General features: G+C 37.5%; 1 protein-coding gene across 3 annotated transcripts; it reads right to left on the reverse strand.

Moving 5' to 3' along the window:
* Positions 1 to 726: 726 nt before the first annotated feature.
* LOC116306584 (uncharacterized) lies at positions 727 to 8,818 on the reverse strand. Of its 3 annotated transcripts, none has more exons than XM_089026571.1 (6): positions 8,466 to 8,818; positions 5,943 to 6,101; positions 5,583 to 5,657; positions 3,566 to 4,371; positions 2,851 to 3,039; positions 727 to 2,567 (listed from the first exon to the last, which is right to left on the reverse strand). In XM_089026571.1, the coding sequence occupies exons 1-6, from the start codon at positions 8,542 to 8,544 to the stop codon at positions 2,538 to 2,540; spliced, it is 1,338 nt and encodes a 445-aa protein (XP_088882697.1). In that variant the 5' UTR covers positions 8,545 to 8,818; the 3' UTR covers positions 727 to 2,537. The 3 variants fall into 3 exon arrangements, with proteins under 3 accessions (XP_088882697.1, XP_088882696.1, XP_088882698.1); XM_089026570.1 differs by having other exon boundaries at positions 3,566 to 4,398; XM_089026572.1 differs by lacking the exon at positions 5,943 to 6,101 and having other exon boundaries at positions 3,566 to 4,398; positions 8,466 to 8,817.
* Between the last annotated feature and the right edge of the window lie 10,308 nt (positions 8,819 to 19,126).

The following is a 19,126-nucleotide window of genomic DNA, read 5'->3' on the forward strand; positions in this document are numbered from 1 at the left end:
CATTTGGGAGACTGAATATAAATAATGGCGTATTGGCGCTTAGAAAATATATTGATTGGCAAAGAGTTGATCAACAAAAGTACATAGGAATTTTGAACGCCAGAATTTCTTCTTTAACTCATTCAGTTACAAATCATGATGGTGAAATATTTTCCCACAAGATCACTTATTTTTAATGTACTGTGAATCATGACTGAAGAATGCTGGAAAAGATTAAAAATATGTTTGGACGAATATATATTTACTGAACAAAGGAATAACACGAATGAGGTGTTCATTGGATGACTTGAATTATTCTGGCTTAACAGCAAGATCCTCTATGAAAACTATGAAAACTATCAAAACGAGTTCCGTCAATATCGTATCCATGATGCTTCGCTTTTGTCTTCCTTCCTTCTTTCCATCCCTTGATGCACCGCGAACTAACATTCTTCTATCAACCACAGCGTGAGGTCAATAAGAGAAGAGAAGCGACTGGGTACGAGTCTGTACCTAAATTAGATTTGATAAACGTAAAGCGTGGGACGACGATTGAATTTTTATGTCTTCAACAATTTTTACTATGTAAACACACGTTAAAGTACTTTGCACTAAAAATGTCGTTTTTCATTTCTTGTTAACATTTTTGGTTCGTAACATATTAAAGTTTTAAGTTTATGCTGAAGTGAATTGGATGAACGTATAGGAATGTTTCCCTATTCGGAGACCAATGAAAAACACTCCAAGTCTAGACAATATCTTAAATTTATTTTACCGTAAAAACTACCATACATATTTCATCTTTGATGTTTAATTACTAATAATATATTAAAGAAGTAAAAATTCTGACAGTTCCAAAGAATGCTATGCATAGTATACTGCACAAGGCCGCAGACACAGGTAAATTTACTAGGACATCTATGCATAAAGGCTCCGTTTAAATAAAACAGAAAGCCTTTGTGCTTAAGAAATAATGAATAGACCTTTTCCTTATCCAAACTTAAGGAACGTGACGCGTCCACGATACAAGAACAGGAGCTTAATAAGAATAGTCATAATTTTTTATGAGATATTTTGATAACAATTCATAAAATTGATTATTCTCCTCTTTAAATATAAAACTGACTTCTCAAGATGATTTTACTGAATGTGCGTTTCTCAGTTTTCTGGCCCGTCAAGATTGGATGCGTACGCAACCTTGAGAAAACGGCGTATAGCCAAATAGTAGATTTACTGGACATGCTCGGGAATTTAAGCGAGTTTATCTTACATGCGTACGGTCAGGGTATTATAATTATGCTATTTTATAAGTTTCTATTCTACGCCTGCGCAGTAATTTCTAGACTAGTACTACTGAATTACATTTTCGATAGAGTAATTTTACTTAACCAATGAAACGAGAATTACGCTGGTGAACGAAAAATGATAAATAGTCCCTTTCACAGTTCCCTGCGCCATCTTGAAAGGTAGCGGTGCCTTTGCATCGAAGCGAAACGAACGGTGAGCTCCATGACAGAGACGTTTTTTAACCCCTTCATCAATTATTTCAATGTGTCTATCATTGCGAGCTTACCGTTCGTCTCGCTTCGATGTAGAGGCACGGATGCCTTTCAAGATGGCGCAGGGAACTGTTAACTTACTATTTCACGGGTTAAATCAAACCACTTTCTAACATTTATTTTGTGGTTAGAAACTAAAAAAATTCGTTCTGAAAATGAACAATAATGATGCAACGTACCCGCGTATATATGTGTCTGTCTGCTCTCTATAGATCAATACATAGAATATATTAGATATTCCTATTTCTCGTTAGCTTCTCTTGTTATGTACACCAACATAGCTGTCATGACTCTATTCTTGGTTAGCATGTGACATCATCACCATCATGTTGGTGTACCGTTAACCAAAGATTTCTCGTTAGCTTCTCTTGTTATGTGTACACCAACATCGCTGATTTATTCTTGGTTAGCATGTAACATCATTATATTACCGCAAAGCATGGTTCTCGTTAGGTTTTCACGTTCCCAACTAGTTCCTTTTGCTACGTTTATGCATTATATACACTAATCCCTTATTAAAGGTAATTAACTGGAAAGTAGAGATAACTAGCTAAAAACTAGTGTTAGCTGCGTCGGTGTTTCTAATAAAACAGTAATGATAAAAGGGTAAATTATACACCGTGAAAAGATGAAAAAACTTGCTGACGTTTTCGAACGCCCCGATGAAGGACTAGCGTTCGAAACGTCAGTAAATGTTTTCATCTTTTCACGGTGTATAATTTACCCTTTTATCATAGCCCGTAGTTTGTAGGTTGACCCTGTTGCTTATAGTGGTGCCATACTACGATGTTTTTGTACTATGCTTACATCTTACCGTTGGTCTCTCCCTACCTTAGAGATTTTGAAAATGAACCTCTCTAAACTACTTTTTGTGAAGCATCGGCACGATGTCAATTTTATCTTGACAATTAAAGCCATTTATATATGAAAAACAATCTTCATGTGAGATAATTCGTTCGTAAGTTGGTGGGCTGTTGCTTCTTTGGGTCTCGTATTAGATCATTCTCCATTTGCAGGAACCTGGTAGGTCTGAACAAGAAAGGTTCTTTCATTAGAAACACCACACCACACCACACCACACCACACCACACCACACCACACCACACCACACCACACCACGCCACGCCACGCCACGCCACGCCACGCCACGCCACGCCACGCCACGCCACGCCACGCCACGCCACGCCACGCCACGCCACGCCACGCCACGCCACGCCACGCCACGCCACGCCACGCCACGCCACGCCACGCCACGCCACGCCACGCCACGCCACGCCACGCCACGCCACGCCATCTATTGATATTCACTTACCAAGTTAGAATGAGAAGTAGGATGATTTTCGTAAACTGGCTGTTTGTTGTCTCCATTTCGAAGTCTTCCGTGTCCTACCTCTCCAGCTCTCACTTTATAATCACCCATACACATTGATTCGTAATGGGACCATTCCTCCCCGGACACCTGATAGAGTGGCCCACTTTCTTTATTACGCTTCAATAAAACCTAAAAAAAATTGATCAAATTTATAGCTATATTAGCTATATATATCTTTGTCTACTGCAGGGGCGGATCCAGGAATGTTTTTTTCAGGGGGGGAGGGGGAGGGGGAGCACTGTTCATGCTCAGGACTCGTACACCAAAAGTAGATAATAATAATAATGTTATAATTGACTGTAAATCATTCATCTCAGGGGGTGCACACCACCTGCACTCCTCCCCCGGATCCGCCTCTGTGCTATGCCACCTAAAATATTGAACAAAATTAGTTTTTACAAAATGCAGTTCGCTGTCAAATAGTATATTTCACACATTGTTTAGCTCTCGTTGTTCTTTTTCTCTCGTCCATGAGGGCCGCGGAGCACCCTAAAAGAACTATTGCTCTGGAATGACTAGCCTCTCGTACATGTGAAAACGCATTTATGTTTATAACACGTGACGAAAGGCTTGTCGTCCAGAACAATAGTTATTTAAATTGTTCGCCATATTTCGATTCGATGCATAGGGTTAGTGGATAAGAATGATAACTTACCGCAAGAATGATGACTGTTATCAGCAGAACCAGTCCCAAAGCTCCAAGAAGAATCAAAGTCACAGTAGCCCACAAAGGCAAATCATCTTTGGTCGTTTCATCTTTTTTTTCTCCTTCGACTTCTATCTTCTTAACACCATAACCCCCAAGCTGGTTGTTTTTGCGAGCCTTAACTAACGTTGCCTTCACGTCTTCCACTTTGGGGATTGCAGTCTCCTTGAAAATAACATCAAAATCACAGACGACACTTCCTTCGCGTAAGGAGAGGACCACTACGCGAATAAACCCTTCCATTTTACTAAAAGTCGCATTCAGAACTTTGGTGAAATTTGTCGTCAGCTCTTTGTAGGCATTAGATTCTTTGTTTCTGTACTCCACTTTGAATGTTATATCGAAGGTTACTTTTATGCTGATAGCCTTGGTTTTTGGTGGTGATGTTGTAGGCTGCACGACTGGTGTTGTCGTTGTTGATGTTGTCATGGTGGTCACTTGAGTCACTGTGGAGTTACTAACACTCCTAGAGTCGATAGAGCTCGACTGTGATGTAGGGGATCTGGGTGAAGGACTTGGAACCACTGAGGATATCTGTGAGCCACTTGTGGAAACTGTTGTGGCACCAAAACCAGCCGATGTTGTTGTTATTGATGTTGCTGTGGTGGGTGTCATGGACTTTGTAGTAGATGACGTATTACTAGCAGTTGTTGTTGATGCAGCTGTTGTTGATGGTGTTATTGTTGCAACTGTTGTTGCTGTTGTGTTGGTCGTTGCTGCGGCTGCTGTGGTTGATATTTTTGCTGTTGCTGAACCTGTATTTATTACGGCAGATGTAGTTACTGGAGTTGTTTCATTCATGTGGATGAAAAAGAATCTTAATAGTCATTAAAAAACACATTAATAATTCATGAAGGAAACACAATAGAAATCATGACCATGAAGGAGGTTTTATATCTAATATAGATTCGTCTTCATTTGCATAAACCTTAACTTGGATTTTCTCTATCAAACTTGGTTCATTTCGTAAAGAATTCAGTACAATATGAGAGCATACATTATCAGTTTTTGAAGCCGTTCAATAAACTCGCAGATCGTGTTTTATCAGGTCTAAAAACACTCGGCTACGCCTCGTGTTTTTAAATCCTAATAAAACACTTCTCCCTCGCATCCGTTTTTAGTGTCGGTCGTCACGCAACGCTCCCTAATACACTCGACAAAATTACTCGATTCTGATTGGACAAGAAGAGTACAATTAAATCCCAAATTGTACTCTGTAGAGTCACAATTAAGTTGCTCAATTTTGATGTGTGAATTATAAACAAAAAAAATCGCACACTCTCTTCGTACAATTCGGAATTTATAGATACTCGATGTTTTGAAACTCCCCTAAAGCCTCGTCTCATTTTGAAAACTTTCAAAACATCACTCGTGCCTATAAATTCCGAATTGTACTCGAGCGATTTCCTATACAAAAAGTACTTTGATGTTGATAGTCAAATGTATAGACGAAAACGGAAACAATGGGAATAAGATTCATTCATTCTATCTGATTATTAACCATTTCATGGTTTAAGTATTTGGTGAGGATTAAACCCAGGGGTAAAATTCTGTCGCGTGCTTGCTTGCTTGCTTGCTTGCTTGCTTGCTTGCTTGCTTGATGGATGGATGGATGGATGGATGGGTGGGTGGATGGGTGGATGGGTGGATGGGTGGATGGGTGGATGGGTGGATGGGTGGATGGGTGGATGGGTGGATGGGTGGATGGGTGGATGGGTGGATGGGTGGATGGGTGGATGGGTGGATGGGTGGATGGGTGGATGGGTGGATGGGTGGATGGGTGGATGGGTGGATGGATGGATGGATGGATGGATGGGTGGGTGGGTTGGGTGGATGGATGGATGGATGGATGGATGGATGGATGGATGGATGGATGGATGGATGGATGGATGGATGGATGGATGGATGGATGGATGGATGGATGGATGGATGGATGGTAGAATAGACATTTTAAGTTATAGCTCACCATTTTTATTATCCAAGCAGCTGACCGTTACCGGCACCATACTACATGAACTCACAACAGTGGTTGAAGTGCTCCCTAACAGAATAGACAAAAATCAGATTCATTTAGTCTTAGCTTCATTCACAAACCCTGTATTTTCAGTGGGCACCTTTTACATTTTTGACTGCATGGCTGCAGTGAAAAATCTGAACAGATTCCAACGGGCAACTCGTAATTACTAAGCTTTCGAAATATTGAAAAACGCAGTATAAAACGTTTTGGAGAATTCCTCATCCCTTTCACTTATTTTCACATTTTCTCTCTTTTTTAGTCTTTATCCCTTCATTTATCAACCAATTTTTTCTATGCTGTTATGCCTACCAGATACGTTAACTGTTGCGCTATAATTACTGCACGATTGAACAGTACTGCATGGTTGAATAGAAGAATTTGGCGAGGTCGACACATTCGCAGAACTTGGTGAGAACGTTGAAGTCAGTGAAAAACTTGGCGTGGATGGTGATGGTGATGTACTATTGGCTAAAATGTTTATAAAGGAAAAATGGTTAATTATTTATTCATATCTATATACACACCCTCTGGTGATTTCTATACATACATGTATCTCTTTTTATAGATATGAATATAAGCAAGTCCTTCAATGTTTCGATTGAAAAATTATCAAGAAAATGTTAACTATTTGACTCCAGTTATTGACGGACCCGCATTAGATAATCGAGGGGGTTGTGTAAAACCCCCACAAAAATTTTGAGCAAGCACTCAATTCACCTGCGAAAAAAATTACGCACAACCTCTCCTTTCAGTAGAGAAGTATGATCGAGCAAACGCAAAATAAAATTGTGTGAAGGAATGATTGTCATAAAAAAAATAAATATCGTGCAACATCAATTCTTGCAAACCCCCTCCCCCCCTCCCCCTCCCCCCCCCCCTCCCCCCTCCGAATAAGCATCAGTTTTTTTTATGCGTCTGTCCTCTTATTATCGGCTACACCTCGTATATCCACACTACTTTGATAATGTGATGACGCAATTTATCGTCAATAAGAGGACAGACGCATAAATAAAATGATGTCTATTTGTTAATTCGATCTGTTTTGTATTCTATTTCTTTTTCACGGATTTATGGTATGCACTCTATTGAAAAACCTTCAGTAAAATATCAAATACTTTGTAAATAACCGTAACAGGTACTTTTATATTGTGTAACTGTTCCAGAAAAATCTAAAAAAAAACACTAAAATCTACGAAATTTAAATTATAAATAACTTGCAGCTAAATTTAAACTGTTTATAGTCTAAGTCAGAATCGCGAGGACAAACTTAAGTTTATGCCTCAAAAATTGGGCAATTCTTAGGGAATCCTTTATTCTGTGCGCTCGATGGCGTGACAAGACGTGACGTGAGGTGACAAAAGGTTTTCCCTTAGTTAGATAGTAACTGAATGTTGTTTTGGCGGGAAGCAGCTGCAAGCGCGCCAGCTGAAAATTCGCCTATTAATTATTTAACTTGGTTTTTAGGATTTTTTTTGTTTGTATTTGACAGGATTTTGCCAGCAAACGCTTTGCTATAGGAAGAAATCAATAAAAAAAAAAAAAAAACAATAAAAGACAAGAATTAGAGTGAGCCAAAGGATCGGAATTCTGGTCATTAAGAAATGTATTTGGTTTGTGAAATCGCTGTGTACACCAAATAATCCGAAAAAAGCATTAGGGCTCCATGCATGGGGTGATTGCCGCTCATTTAAACCGATGAACAAACGTTAGTTCAGTGGGCTGATCCAGTGTTATGTAAAAAAGAGAAACTAAGTATGACTAAAAAATAATCGTTTTTGGAGCTGAAATGTTGGAGTGCTCAGCTAACAGCGTAAACAAGTCGAGTTCTTTATTTTGCGAAATCTCTTCATCTTGTCAACAGCTTGTCATCTATAAGTCTATCTTTTCCAGTACAAAAACACCCCGCCAAAAAAACGTTGCGTCCAAGTTCGAAATCTGATTTCATTGCTAATACAATAAAATAAGCATTTTTTTATCGACTAAATGGTTGTAAAGTCGTCGCAGGAAGTTCATTTTGATGTGCACATGTTGCCGGAGAAAAAATCTAATATGTGACAATTTGAGATATAAATAAAGTCAAGACCTTCGCTTCCTTTTTTACGTTTTTTCTTTTGCGTGTCGTAAGTACGACCTAGAGACTTAAACCTTTTATTTCATCGGCTAAAACATAGGAAATTTTAATTTAATTTGGAGTAGTATAGGCTGAGAGAGAAACAGTATCTCGATTGAAATTGAAAAACAATGGATTTTGCAATCATCGTTTTCTCTTTAAAGATATAATTCTACAAATTATAAGTCCCGAACGCCTACAAACCATTAACTCGCTTTTCGGCAACTCTAGATTTCAATTCAAGTAGCTTTGAAATCAAGTGGAATTATGTAAAGTCATATTTTATCGAGAAGGAAGCGGTCGCTAGGAACATGAATTTTTTATTTTTATTTTTTCCTTGTCCAATTTCATGCCTTTTAAGCTACGTTATCAATAGCATTCTAACAACATATCTATTCTATTTTATGACTATTAATATTTTTTGCTTTCTTTCTTTCTATGAGTTTGTTTACATATATAGTTACGACTTAAATCCCAAATTTCATTTTCAAACACGAATTCGAATATCGAATTTCAATATCCCTTGTAGAATATTACTAGTGATGACAGGGCCAAAATGAGAAATTACTATTCTTTAACATAAAACAACGTTAAAACGTACAATCATACATTCATTAAATCCGTGTTATTGCAACATTTTCACAGTATGAATTTTAATTTTTGCTGTAAGATTCGATTTTGTCTAGATCTTTTAGAGAATTCAAATCATAGTCAAAGCTTACCTCGTGCGAATGTTAGTACAGAACATCCCAATAATAACTGCAAAGCTCCAATTACAAAATAAAATTTAAGCGTTTCCATCTTCAATGGCGATTTTCTTGAATGTGTTTTGCGAATGCGAATTCAGTGTTTACTCTTGAGTCGCTTTTTGCTATAATTCCTTGAAAATACCGAGTCGTGAATGACAGCACGTCTGCCAAAAATAGGAATATATTTTCTCTAAGTGTTTGTTCAATTGGCCGACTGGATTTTTTTTTTCGGGCCTAGCTTAAGGCAATGTTTGTCAACCAGTGTGAGACAAGCACTTCAGTTATGTCTGGCTTAGCATTTTCATTAGCGAGCCTGAAAAAGCCAATGCTAATACGAGGGATGACTTAGATAATAAATATGACATCAATAAATTATTTATGTTGTTATAGCAGGTTATTACAAGTTGCATTTGGATGGCGATGCGCAAATTGTTGAGTTGAAACAACTTTTTGATGAAGTCGACGTCATTGGACTTTTCATAGAAATGAAAAAAGGAAAAATGATAAACGAAAATTGAGAGAAATAGGTTTGAAACTATATGCAGATTTGATGAAAAGATATATATCGTTAATTTAAGACCGAAAAAGAGCTGAAATAAAAACAAGGTGTTGGAAATCGCTTCTTCATCTTTTTTATTTTAAAGAAAACTTAAATGCTTTTTTTGTTGTTGTTCTCCCATCTCTCAGGCTTACATGAAAAAAAGCTATATTCGTACGAAAAATTCAGTCTTTATGTAAAAAGGTCATGTCAAGTTTTAGAAAACTTCATTGAATTTATTAGTGAAAACTTGAATTCTTTTTTCGTTTCTTAAAAAATTACTAACAAAGTCAGGTTTAAGAAAGATCTCTTTATGTAAATAGTTCAACTCAATTCTGACTGACACAATTTTGGGCTAAACTAATTTTGAATTTTAAACATTTCAAAATCACTCAGCTAAGTTGAGTTCTTCAGGTTAAACCAACATCTACGTCATCTTCTGAATCGTTAAAGATAAAAGTAATACTAAAGAAGTGTATTCATGGCAAAGCTAGAATATTCTATTTCCTGATAACATGTATCGAGTTGATGTGGTGCCCGAATTCCGAGCTCTAATTTCTTTTTTTTTTTTTTTTTTTTTTTTTTGCCTTTATAATCCTCGTGAATGACTTATCTCGATTTTAAAGCATGCATTAGTGTACAACCATTAAAAATATTAAATCTCAAACATTTTTCCCTCCAGGCACTTAGGTTATAATTGATATTACCATCAGCACGGACGGAAGTCAACCATGTATTCAGATTATAGCTGTCGTTAGGACTTGAAGAGATCTCCAAGTTAGATTTATATGAATAATAATGCTATATAGTCAAAAAGCAAGATTTTTGGAACCTTTATCAAGTGAAAAAAGTTCGGTTGATAAATCTATTTGTTTTATCGTTTTTTTCTTAAGTAGAAATTTAAGTGAGAAGCTAAGATGGAAAATAAGAGTGTAGCTAGACTCGTACTTGTCAGGCACTCAAAACGCGACGCTGAAAATTGCTTTTTCTTGGACAACTGATTTGTTTTCGCCCACTCGAAAGAAAACCGAGAATGACAGGTTGCTATCGTTACAAGATATTTTGTAGCACTATTGGTCCATGTAATTTTGATAAATTGTTGGCGATGACTTCCTCTGTCTTCGCAAAAACGTGAGAGAGGGCCATAACTAAAAACGTCCCCAAAAGCACAAAATTGTCATAGCAAAAATACTTACTATAAATATGTTAAAATAGATTGATGATAATTTTGCTTTATTTATGCAGGTCGTCAAGAGCAACTTTTTCAATCGTTAAAAAATCTTCTGGTCTAGCTCCTCAAAGTATACGGAACTAAATATTTAATTTTAAATAGAGAACATATTTGCATACTCAGGGCAAAAACATGGAACACCGAGACCCCGTCCACACTATGCAGGATAAATTTGAATCTTCAACTTTCACACTGAAACCGAAAAAAAAGGTTTTCCGTCCACACATGAAAACGGATAAAATGTTTCGCGTCCACACTTAGTCCGATCAGAGGCGGCAAAAACGCTTCATTGCACATCTAAGCATGTGCATCGAAGCTGAAATTGAGCCTGCGGTGAATTTTTAGCTTTCCCGCCATGTTCCCATGACAATCATGACGTCATCGTAAATTTCGGATACGAAATGTTCTCCGTCCACACTAATACTCGGTGAAAAATTGTTCCGGATTCAAATTTATCGGGCATAGTGGACTGGGTCTCGCGAGAAAAGACCTAAGAAAAGCGAAAATTTGTTTTGTTGAATGTATGTTTATTTTGTCAAAGGAGTAGATTAATCAGTTGACTGGTATTATTTAGGAAATGGAAGTATTCAATTCAGTTTCAAAGTGACAGTAAGAGAATATCAAGAAAAAAAATTTCTCGAAAAATTGTCTCTGAATGGCGCTCAATAACGCCATCGGTTGCTCGGATTTTTTTTTTTTTTTTTTTTTTTTTTTTTCCCAAAGTGTTTGTCTAAGTTCCCTTAGTTTCGATGCGACACACTGAATAATTTCACCTCCTATGTTTATTTTAGCCTTGAAGTTCCGAATAATTAGGGACTGATATTATTGAATCAGAGAATGAATAGTCTTTCTTAATCAATTGTTGAAAGTTTCCCTAATTTCAAATTCCTTTGTTTTTTATCTCTCTGTTTTGCTGATCAAGGTAGTGGGAGGAAGGTGCAAAGAATGTCACAATACGTAATTAAGAAAATTTAATTTAAGAGAAGACGTATTTCATACCAATATAATAAAAAATACAAATAAAAAATAGATGAAAATATTCTATTTAGTCCGGCAAAATACCCTTGAAAATTTCATAAATTGAAAACACAGCTGCAAATTTTTGAAAAAACAAATTCAACGTAAGTTCATGAATGTACAATATTTTGGTACTTTTCTCCCATTGAATTTAATAACCATTACATTTAAGCATTTTAAGTTATTTTCGGGGTGTTCCCTTGACCTTTATTGCATAAAAAAGCAGTTTCCTTTATAATTACGTTTTAGGACACAGGGGCGGCGGAAGCTGAAAAATGTTGGGGGGGCACTCCAATATTTCACGGTACCTTGAAATGACCCCCCCCCCCCCTCCCTGTTAGCTTGATTACAAACGTGTTTGTGTGATATTTCAATCAGTAACATTTTGCGCGCATTAAACCACTTGCAATTGTGCTGAGAGACACAAAAATGATGCAAGTCGTCGCTAGATATATCGTATATTTTTGAGATACAGAAAATTATGTAATATCAAAATAATAAATAATGGTAATCATAACCAAATCTCATGCGTTTTTTTTTTTTGTGTGTGTGTGTGTGTGTGTGTGAGGCATTATATTCTGGGGGGCCAAGCCCCCCCAAAAAATCTAGTGGGGGGGCCAGTGCCCCCCCGGCCCCCCCGCTTCCGCCGCCCCTGGGACAGCTCGTCATTATAAGTACTTTAGTAGTTATTAAGTTCTATTTTTTAGAGCAATGAGGAATTAGAAAGCTTTGAAATTGTGTGATAAACGAATTAACAATGAATATTCAGCAATTAAGCTTCAGTTAGCTATTAATATAAGTTATCTGTTCATAATTCGAAATAAAACAAAAGCTTAACACTACAGTTAAATAATGTTTCCCAGAGCATAAGCCTTTCTTTCATCTTTAAAACTTAAATTTCGAGTGTTTTATAAAAAAGTTCCAGATGGATGATTTTTTACTGGACAAGTCTACGTACATGCCACTTTCCATTCACTTGTTAGCAATTAGTCAGCCCAAATTAGCTATATTCTTACTACTTCATGTAATTAAGACTGCATGAAATGGCACTATTCCGTTTGGGTTAGGGTTTCAGGACGTTAAGATCAATAATCAATAATTAACAATCGAATAGTGCTCTTTCATGTAGTTTTACATGAAGTCCTAGTTAGACACCATCTCGGAAATATGTCTCCCAAAGAAATCCCACAATGCACTGTAATGACAACTCGACCCAGTGTATTCCTCGACCTCCGAAAGGCTAAATATGCCAAGTTTGAGCGTGAAATTAAGATTCTAGCGAGGTTCTCCGGATAAAATGTTCGAATTTGCATTAAACCTCATAAAGTTCAACGTTCGTTGTAGACAGGATGTAGAATAGTTGATTTTCTTATTATTGCCAAAAGGAAGGAACGTCGTATATGGTATATTTATTTAATTCCTACCAATAAATGGATTTGGTTATCCACGTGTTTGTACCATGCATGAAGTACCATACGACTGTACAATTAAAGCCTTGCAATCAAGTCGGAATTTCAAGATATTGATATTTTCAAGTTATCTGTTTGTCTGTCTTAGAGTCTCTGTCCATCGGTCCCCCTCTATTACAGATGGTCTGTTCGTTTGTTCAATCCATCCATCCATCCATCCATCCATCCATCCATCCATCCATCCATCCATCCATCCGTCCGTCCGTCCGTCCGTCCGTCCATCCGTCCGTCCGTCCATCCATCCTTCCATCCAACCATCCATCCATCCATCCATCCATCCATCCATCCATCCTTCCTATCTTTCTTTCTTTCTTTTTTTCTTTCTTTCTTTCTTTCTTTCTTTCTTTCTTTCTCCCTTCCTTCCTTCCTTCCTTCCTTCCTTCTTTTCATTCGTTGTTTGTTTATCTTTTTCGAAAATCTATAGCATTTTTCGAGCATCTTCGATTGCTTTGTTATGCCTTTTAAATCAGTTATTTGTATGAATAATTCATGGAGTCACCCGAACACAGGTGTTTCAGGGATGACATCGCATGACAAGACTTTAATTTTGAAGTGACTTTGAGAGCATCCTCGTTTGATTTTCAAAGATTTGTCTAGCGTCTCTTGACAAGTTCCTTTCGCTAAAAGCATTTAGTGTAAACTACTCTATCCAATCTAACGGCCTTTTAACTGAGAAAAGTATATAGAATCAACTATAGTTACAGCATATAGATTCAGTTTTTTCGGAAAACATAGACGATGAACTTGTTTACCTTGGGCATAGTGTTTACCCTTTACAGACCACGTGTTACTCCCTAGAGAACTATTTCTTTGTTCAGCGGTTGCAAACGAGAAGACACATGAATATGGATACAACTTAAGCAAAGAATCTTATTCTCATGGGCATGTCATTCCCTAGAGTATCATTTCTTTGTTTAACGATTGCGGATGAGAAGACACATGAATATGGATACAACTTAAGCAAAAGCCTTATTCTCATGGGCATTTCATTCCCTAGAGTATCATTTCTTTGTTTAACGATTGCGCATGAGAAGACACATGAATATGGATACATCTTAAGTAAAGAACCTTATTCTCAAGGGAACAACACGTGATCTGAAATGGAAAATAATCATACGCCAATGATAAAGATGTCTATGACAGTTATATTCAAAATACCTAGGATATAATGGCTCATGGAGAAGAGCAGTAGAAAAACGTCAAATGAATTTTCGTTCAATGGTACGCGGGGAAAGAGATTACGTGACAGTGCGTGACAATGTGTTATTTAAGTACATAAATGTTTTACCTTTGACGTAAAACTTTGTAAGAATTTTTTACTCCGACAAAGTATGTCGGCCGTCGAGCTCAATCTATAAATATGAGTAAATAACTGAATCAGTTCAAGTATCACTCGAACCAACGCTCAGGGACTTGAAATATCTGAATAGAAGGCGCTGTCTTGATCTCAAAATATTTTCAAATGTTTAAAGCCACTTTTGCCATGCGCATGCTCAGATAAACTTGTAAAATGGCGGTCCCGTCTCATTTAGGTGGAAGTAGGTTCGACTGGAAATCGGAACCTTAGGTGGAAGTACTGTTCGTCTGGAAATCTGAACCTTAGGTGGAAGTAGCTTCATACATTTTGTTTCGTGAATTCCGCCTTGCAGATTTATGGGGTTATGACTTCCTTTGAATCCCCCACACGAAGCTGCCCTAACCACTCCAAGACTGACCAAGACTATGACCAAAACCTAGGTAAACTCATTGTTTGATTGTGTTGTCCCATCCTTTCAGGATATACCTCCTGTCATCGACTTTTAATAGTAATCTCGTAAATATTTCAATTTTGTAATTTCAAAGAACTGCCTGAGTTTTGGTCTCATAACTTGTTCCGTGCTCAGCACGTCTTGTTGTTGTTTCTACAGTGACTGTTTGTGTTCACCTGTCGGTTGGTGTAACTGATGTTGACGTTGTTTAATTTTGCGGTTGCTGTTATCATTCACGTAGTTTTGCTATTGCTGCTATTAACGTTGTTGTTGCTGCTGTTGCTGTTATTGTTGTTGTTGTTATATTGCTTTTGTTACTGTTGCTAAATTTGATGTTGCTTGCGTTTTGTTTTTAGATGAAACGTTGGCTATCCCCACACACAATGATTCAATTTGAGAAAATAATTAGTATATAAGGAGACTCAAAAAACGATGAACGTTAGAGAATTTTATCCCCCAAAGAATTTGATCAGTATGTTAGAATATGTGTCGAGTCAATGTCCACTCACCGTGTGCTGTCTACACATAATCCTCTAGGCTAACTTAACTTTTCTTCAATTTTAATTAAAATAGCGAATTCCATGTGCAAATATTTAGACTTAAATCCGGCCTATGTACGACCTCTTGTAAGCGTGGCTCAGAGCAAGATCCACTGGCTAGGAGGTCCTTGGCTGGGATATGACATCTCACGTACTCTTTTTGCCTTCCCGTCTAGTATTGATGGATTGCAAACATTCTCTAGAGAGTCAAAAGACAAAAACATGGCGGCCATTGTGGTGCCGTAACGTAACGTGCAATCGAAGAATGTACAATAAAATAAAGCGTTATTTTTGGACAGCTCCTGGAGAAGCTTTTTAGAGACATAAAGTCACATCTTTGATAGAACGACAAAAGGTGAACTAACCAGTTTATACACCGAATCGAAATATGGCGACCATTTGAATAACTAATTTTCTGCACTCACTAGCGACTGACTAGCCTTTCGTACACGTGAAAACGCTTTTATGTTTCCACATCAAAACATGTCAAAACGACAGCGTGTACCAGTTGGCTTTACTTCATGCAGTTTAGACAAAAGTGATTCCAAACTCTGAGAACACTGTACTTAAAGGTGTCATTCCCTAGAGTATATTGTCAGTTCTTTTAACGGTTGCGCATGAGAGATAATCTAAAAAAAATGAGACGTGGTCTGAAATTGGTAAATATAGCACCAAGACGAAGTATGTCTATTGTGGGGACTTGAAATAGAAAAGTGTGTTTGAAACATTTGTATCTAAGTTTGTACACCCCTTGCATTAAGACGTCGCATCTCAATTTGGAGGACAAAACAAAAGAATTGCAATCTCCTTAGAATTGAAAACCCATTGTTGAACTGCATTCCGACGTGCTGCAAGCACAGGGAGCCCTCGCCATTTTGTTTGCTTGTTTTTTTAAAAACAATTTAGCCTAATGGTTGCCTTTTCCTAGTTTTCGGCTTTTCCTTCTTCTCGCTTCTTCTTCTTTCTTTCTTTCTCTTTCTTCTTTTCTTTCTTTCTTTCTTCCTTTCTTTCTTTCTTTCTTTCTTTTCTTTTGTTTTTCTGCTTCTTCTTCTTCTGCTTCTTCTGCTTCTTCCGCTTCTTCTCCTTCTGCTTCTTCTTCTTCTTCTTCTTCTTCTTCTTCTTCTTCTTCTTCTTCCTCTTCTTCTCCTATGAGTCTTCTGCTTCTTCTTTCTACTCTTTTACTACTACTTCTAATACATCTTTTCTCCACCAAATGTTTGCTTGACAGGCCGACGAAATGAAGTCACTTCATGATGACTACGTATATAGGTTCCTCAGCATTTTTTTTTTTTTTTTGAGTTCTCCAACAAAACCACAGGGAAACCGTACCGAATGTCTACTTCCAAACCTCTATTTAAGATCTGTTTAGGATCATAGCGCGAGAAGGTCAATAAGATTTGACAGTGAGAAAAGAGCGTTGCATTTATCAGGATTTGTCGATGTCAGCGGACTAAAGACCACGGAAAATGGTCATTTGTGAGGTCAGTTTTGTGTTTTCGGCAATGAACAGATAAATTATCCACATGAGGCAAAAGACAGACAAATCGACAGACAGACAGAAAAAAGGCCAGAGTACTCTTGACATGAAGTTATAGACCAGATAGCCTGATCAATGAGGAGAAACAGACGCTATCATCAGGGGAAGTAAAGCGATAGAAATTGCAAAGGCTTCGATTCGCTTGCGTCATTGATTCGTATAGCCTTAGACGAAGATTACCCAACGTAAGAATAAGGTGACGCACATCGACAAATAAACTAAGGATACATAAACTATACGTAATATAACATACAGTTTTTGATATGAAAAAAATACGGAAAATGTGTCCACTAGTTTAGACAAACAACTGTACGCTCTGTTTTCAACATGGGAATTGATCAAAAAATAACTGAAATGAGAAAATGAGAAAACATAACAGAAGAAAAGAACAAGAGAAGGGAAGAGAAGGGAAGAGAAGAAAACGGTAGAGAATTGTAACATTGTAAGTTGTTTGAATGAACATCTCACCACTCAAGATCACCATGAAAGCCCTTTCTTTTAACAAATAATATTTTTGTTGAATGACATGGTCCCACGCCTTGACACTCTCCCACGAGCGGAACTGATGGTACAAAACTAGACTGCACAGATATAGACCTGGCACATTGTGGGATTTTTAGCTTTCAACAAGACTTGAAAGCCATGGACTTTGTTGTGTATAGCGGTAGGCAACAGCATATTGATGAATATTAGGTCAGTAGTGTAGTCCAAGAAGGAAACGGTAATAATATGAAGATGGAAAAATGGAATTTGGTAAGACCGTCTAAAAGCAAAAGCATGCAAGACTAATAAGTCGGAACAAAAGCGAAGATGAGGCTGAACTGAATGAGAATAAAGAAGAAAAATGAAGATCTAATCGTTAGAACGTACATGAAAAAAACAGCACAGGATTTTTAGGAAATGAAATGAGGTCCAGGAATAAAAAATAGCAACGAAGAAATAAAGAAAAACATTAAGAACTGGCGAAGAAGAAGAAGAGGGAGAAGAAGAAGAAGAAGAAGAAGAAGAAGAAGAAGAAGAAGAAGAAGAAGAAGAAGAAGAAGAAGAAGATGATGATGATGATGATGATGATAATGATGGGTTTGAAGAGATGATGATCAGATGATGATGATAATAGTAGTGACGACGAATAGAGAACAACAGTAAATAGAATAGATAGATAATATTAGGATACTTTTCCAAATTATATCAAGAAAATTCAGAACTCATAAAAATCACTTAGTACTAACGGAATAATTTGACAAATACTACCCAAAACCTACAAAATATCATATAAATCAAAATACATCAAACAAAATCAGCGAACACATTTGATGAAGAGGTTTTTTTTGGAATGTATAAACTCATCCACATAAAAATAAACTATCGAGATTTATCGCGGCAATTGACAGCGCTGTTATTGACCCGAGGTCGTAGGACTATCCCAATGTCTACCAGTAGCTCCATATGGGGAATTATTCGGTACAGGGCTTGGAAAACGAGGGATAAAAATACACCCAAGAGGTATTGTAAGTGTCAATCTGAACATATGAAGAGCTGACAGGCTGAATGCTTTGTTGTTCACTTTGCGGCGATTTCAAAGGAAGAGCTTTACGCCTCGAGCTTGTTCAGAATCGTGTGAAGTCAGCAGGGGCTTTTATGGCTGGAACTCTGTTGTCGAGAAAATATCTTGCCACTATCCTCTGTCATCCTTGTAGATAAACATTCTGTATCTGCAATCGGCAGTGCTGACATTTAGCTACAGATTAAAACAACTGTAAATATAATTATACTATGCTAAGTATTGAATTAGTGGGGTTAACAAGCTCGGCCGTAAAATATAAACACAGCGGATCATTAGCTTAATTATATGAACTTACGATTCTTGTTAAGGGAGAGGGGAGATGGGAACTTAATAGAACCATTTAGGAAAGATTGGCCACCGTGGTATATGAGCTAACAGAGCATGTTTTGCAACTGTGATGGATATTTCAGGGTTTTGAGAGTTGACCATATGTTCATTGGCGGCAAGAAAACTTTGGCATGACCGGAAAAGGCGGTTGCCTTTGTGACTCAAGAGTACTTTACTCACACATCTCCTTCTTATAAGCCTTTGCTCCAAGGACACTCATCTTTATCTGGGCTCAAAAGACTATAAACTATTCTCGATACTCCACATTAGATTGCAGTCAAGTGGGATCACTGGACATGGAATCAAAGCCATTGAAACTCGAGACATACTGTTTATAGCAGTCTTGATCGCTCGTATATCTGTGAACTAGGTTGACACATGTCTAGATTGGCTATGTCCAACGGCAATGGGCAAAAGCCTTCATCGACGGCCGTCCTTATCTTTACAATCAGCGCCATGACATTGTGTGGAATTCGTATTGTGCAGATGAGATATAACGGTCGTTTGGATTGGACAGTCCTCCTGTCGCATGTCAAATATGTCCGTCAGCGCCTGTCCCCATATGATCTTGCAATTGCTAGAGTGCTCTTGGGGCAACTATATCATTTCTCGAGCTCCCTTTCATCCGTCATTTTAGAAACTGAGCTGAGGATTCCATTCAGTG

Source organism: Actinia tenebrosa, unplaced genomic scaffold, assembly GCF_029948245.1.
Source record: "Actinia tenebrosa isolate PJP-AT-01 unplaced genomic scaffold, QUT_ActTen_1.0 PGA_scaffold10__47_contigs__length_13832649, whole genome shotgun sequence".
Lineage (NCBI taxonomy): Eukaryota > Metazoa > Cnidaria > Anthozoa > Actiniaria > Actiniidae > Actinia > Actinia tenebrosa.

Coding starts and splice junctions, on each gene's coding strand:
- LOC116306584 (XM_089026570.1), bottom strand. CDS start 8,544: ATGGAAACGCTTAAATTTTATTTTGTAATTGGAGCTTTGCAGTTATTA. Junction 6,102..8,465: donor TGTACTAACATTCGCACGAG/GTAAGCTTTGAC, acceptor TAAACATTTTAG/CCAATAGTACATCACCATCA. Junction 2,568..2,850: donor CTACTTCTCATTCTAACTTG/GTAAGTGAATAT, acceptor TTTCTTGTTCAG/ACCTACCAGGTTCCTGCAAA.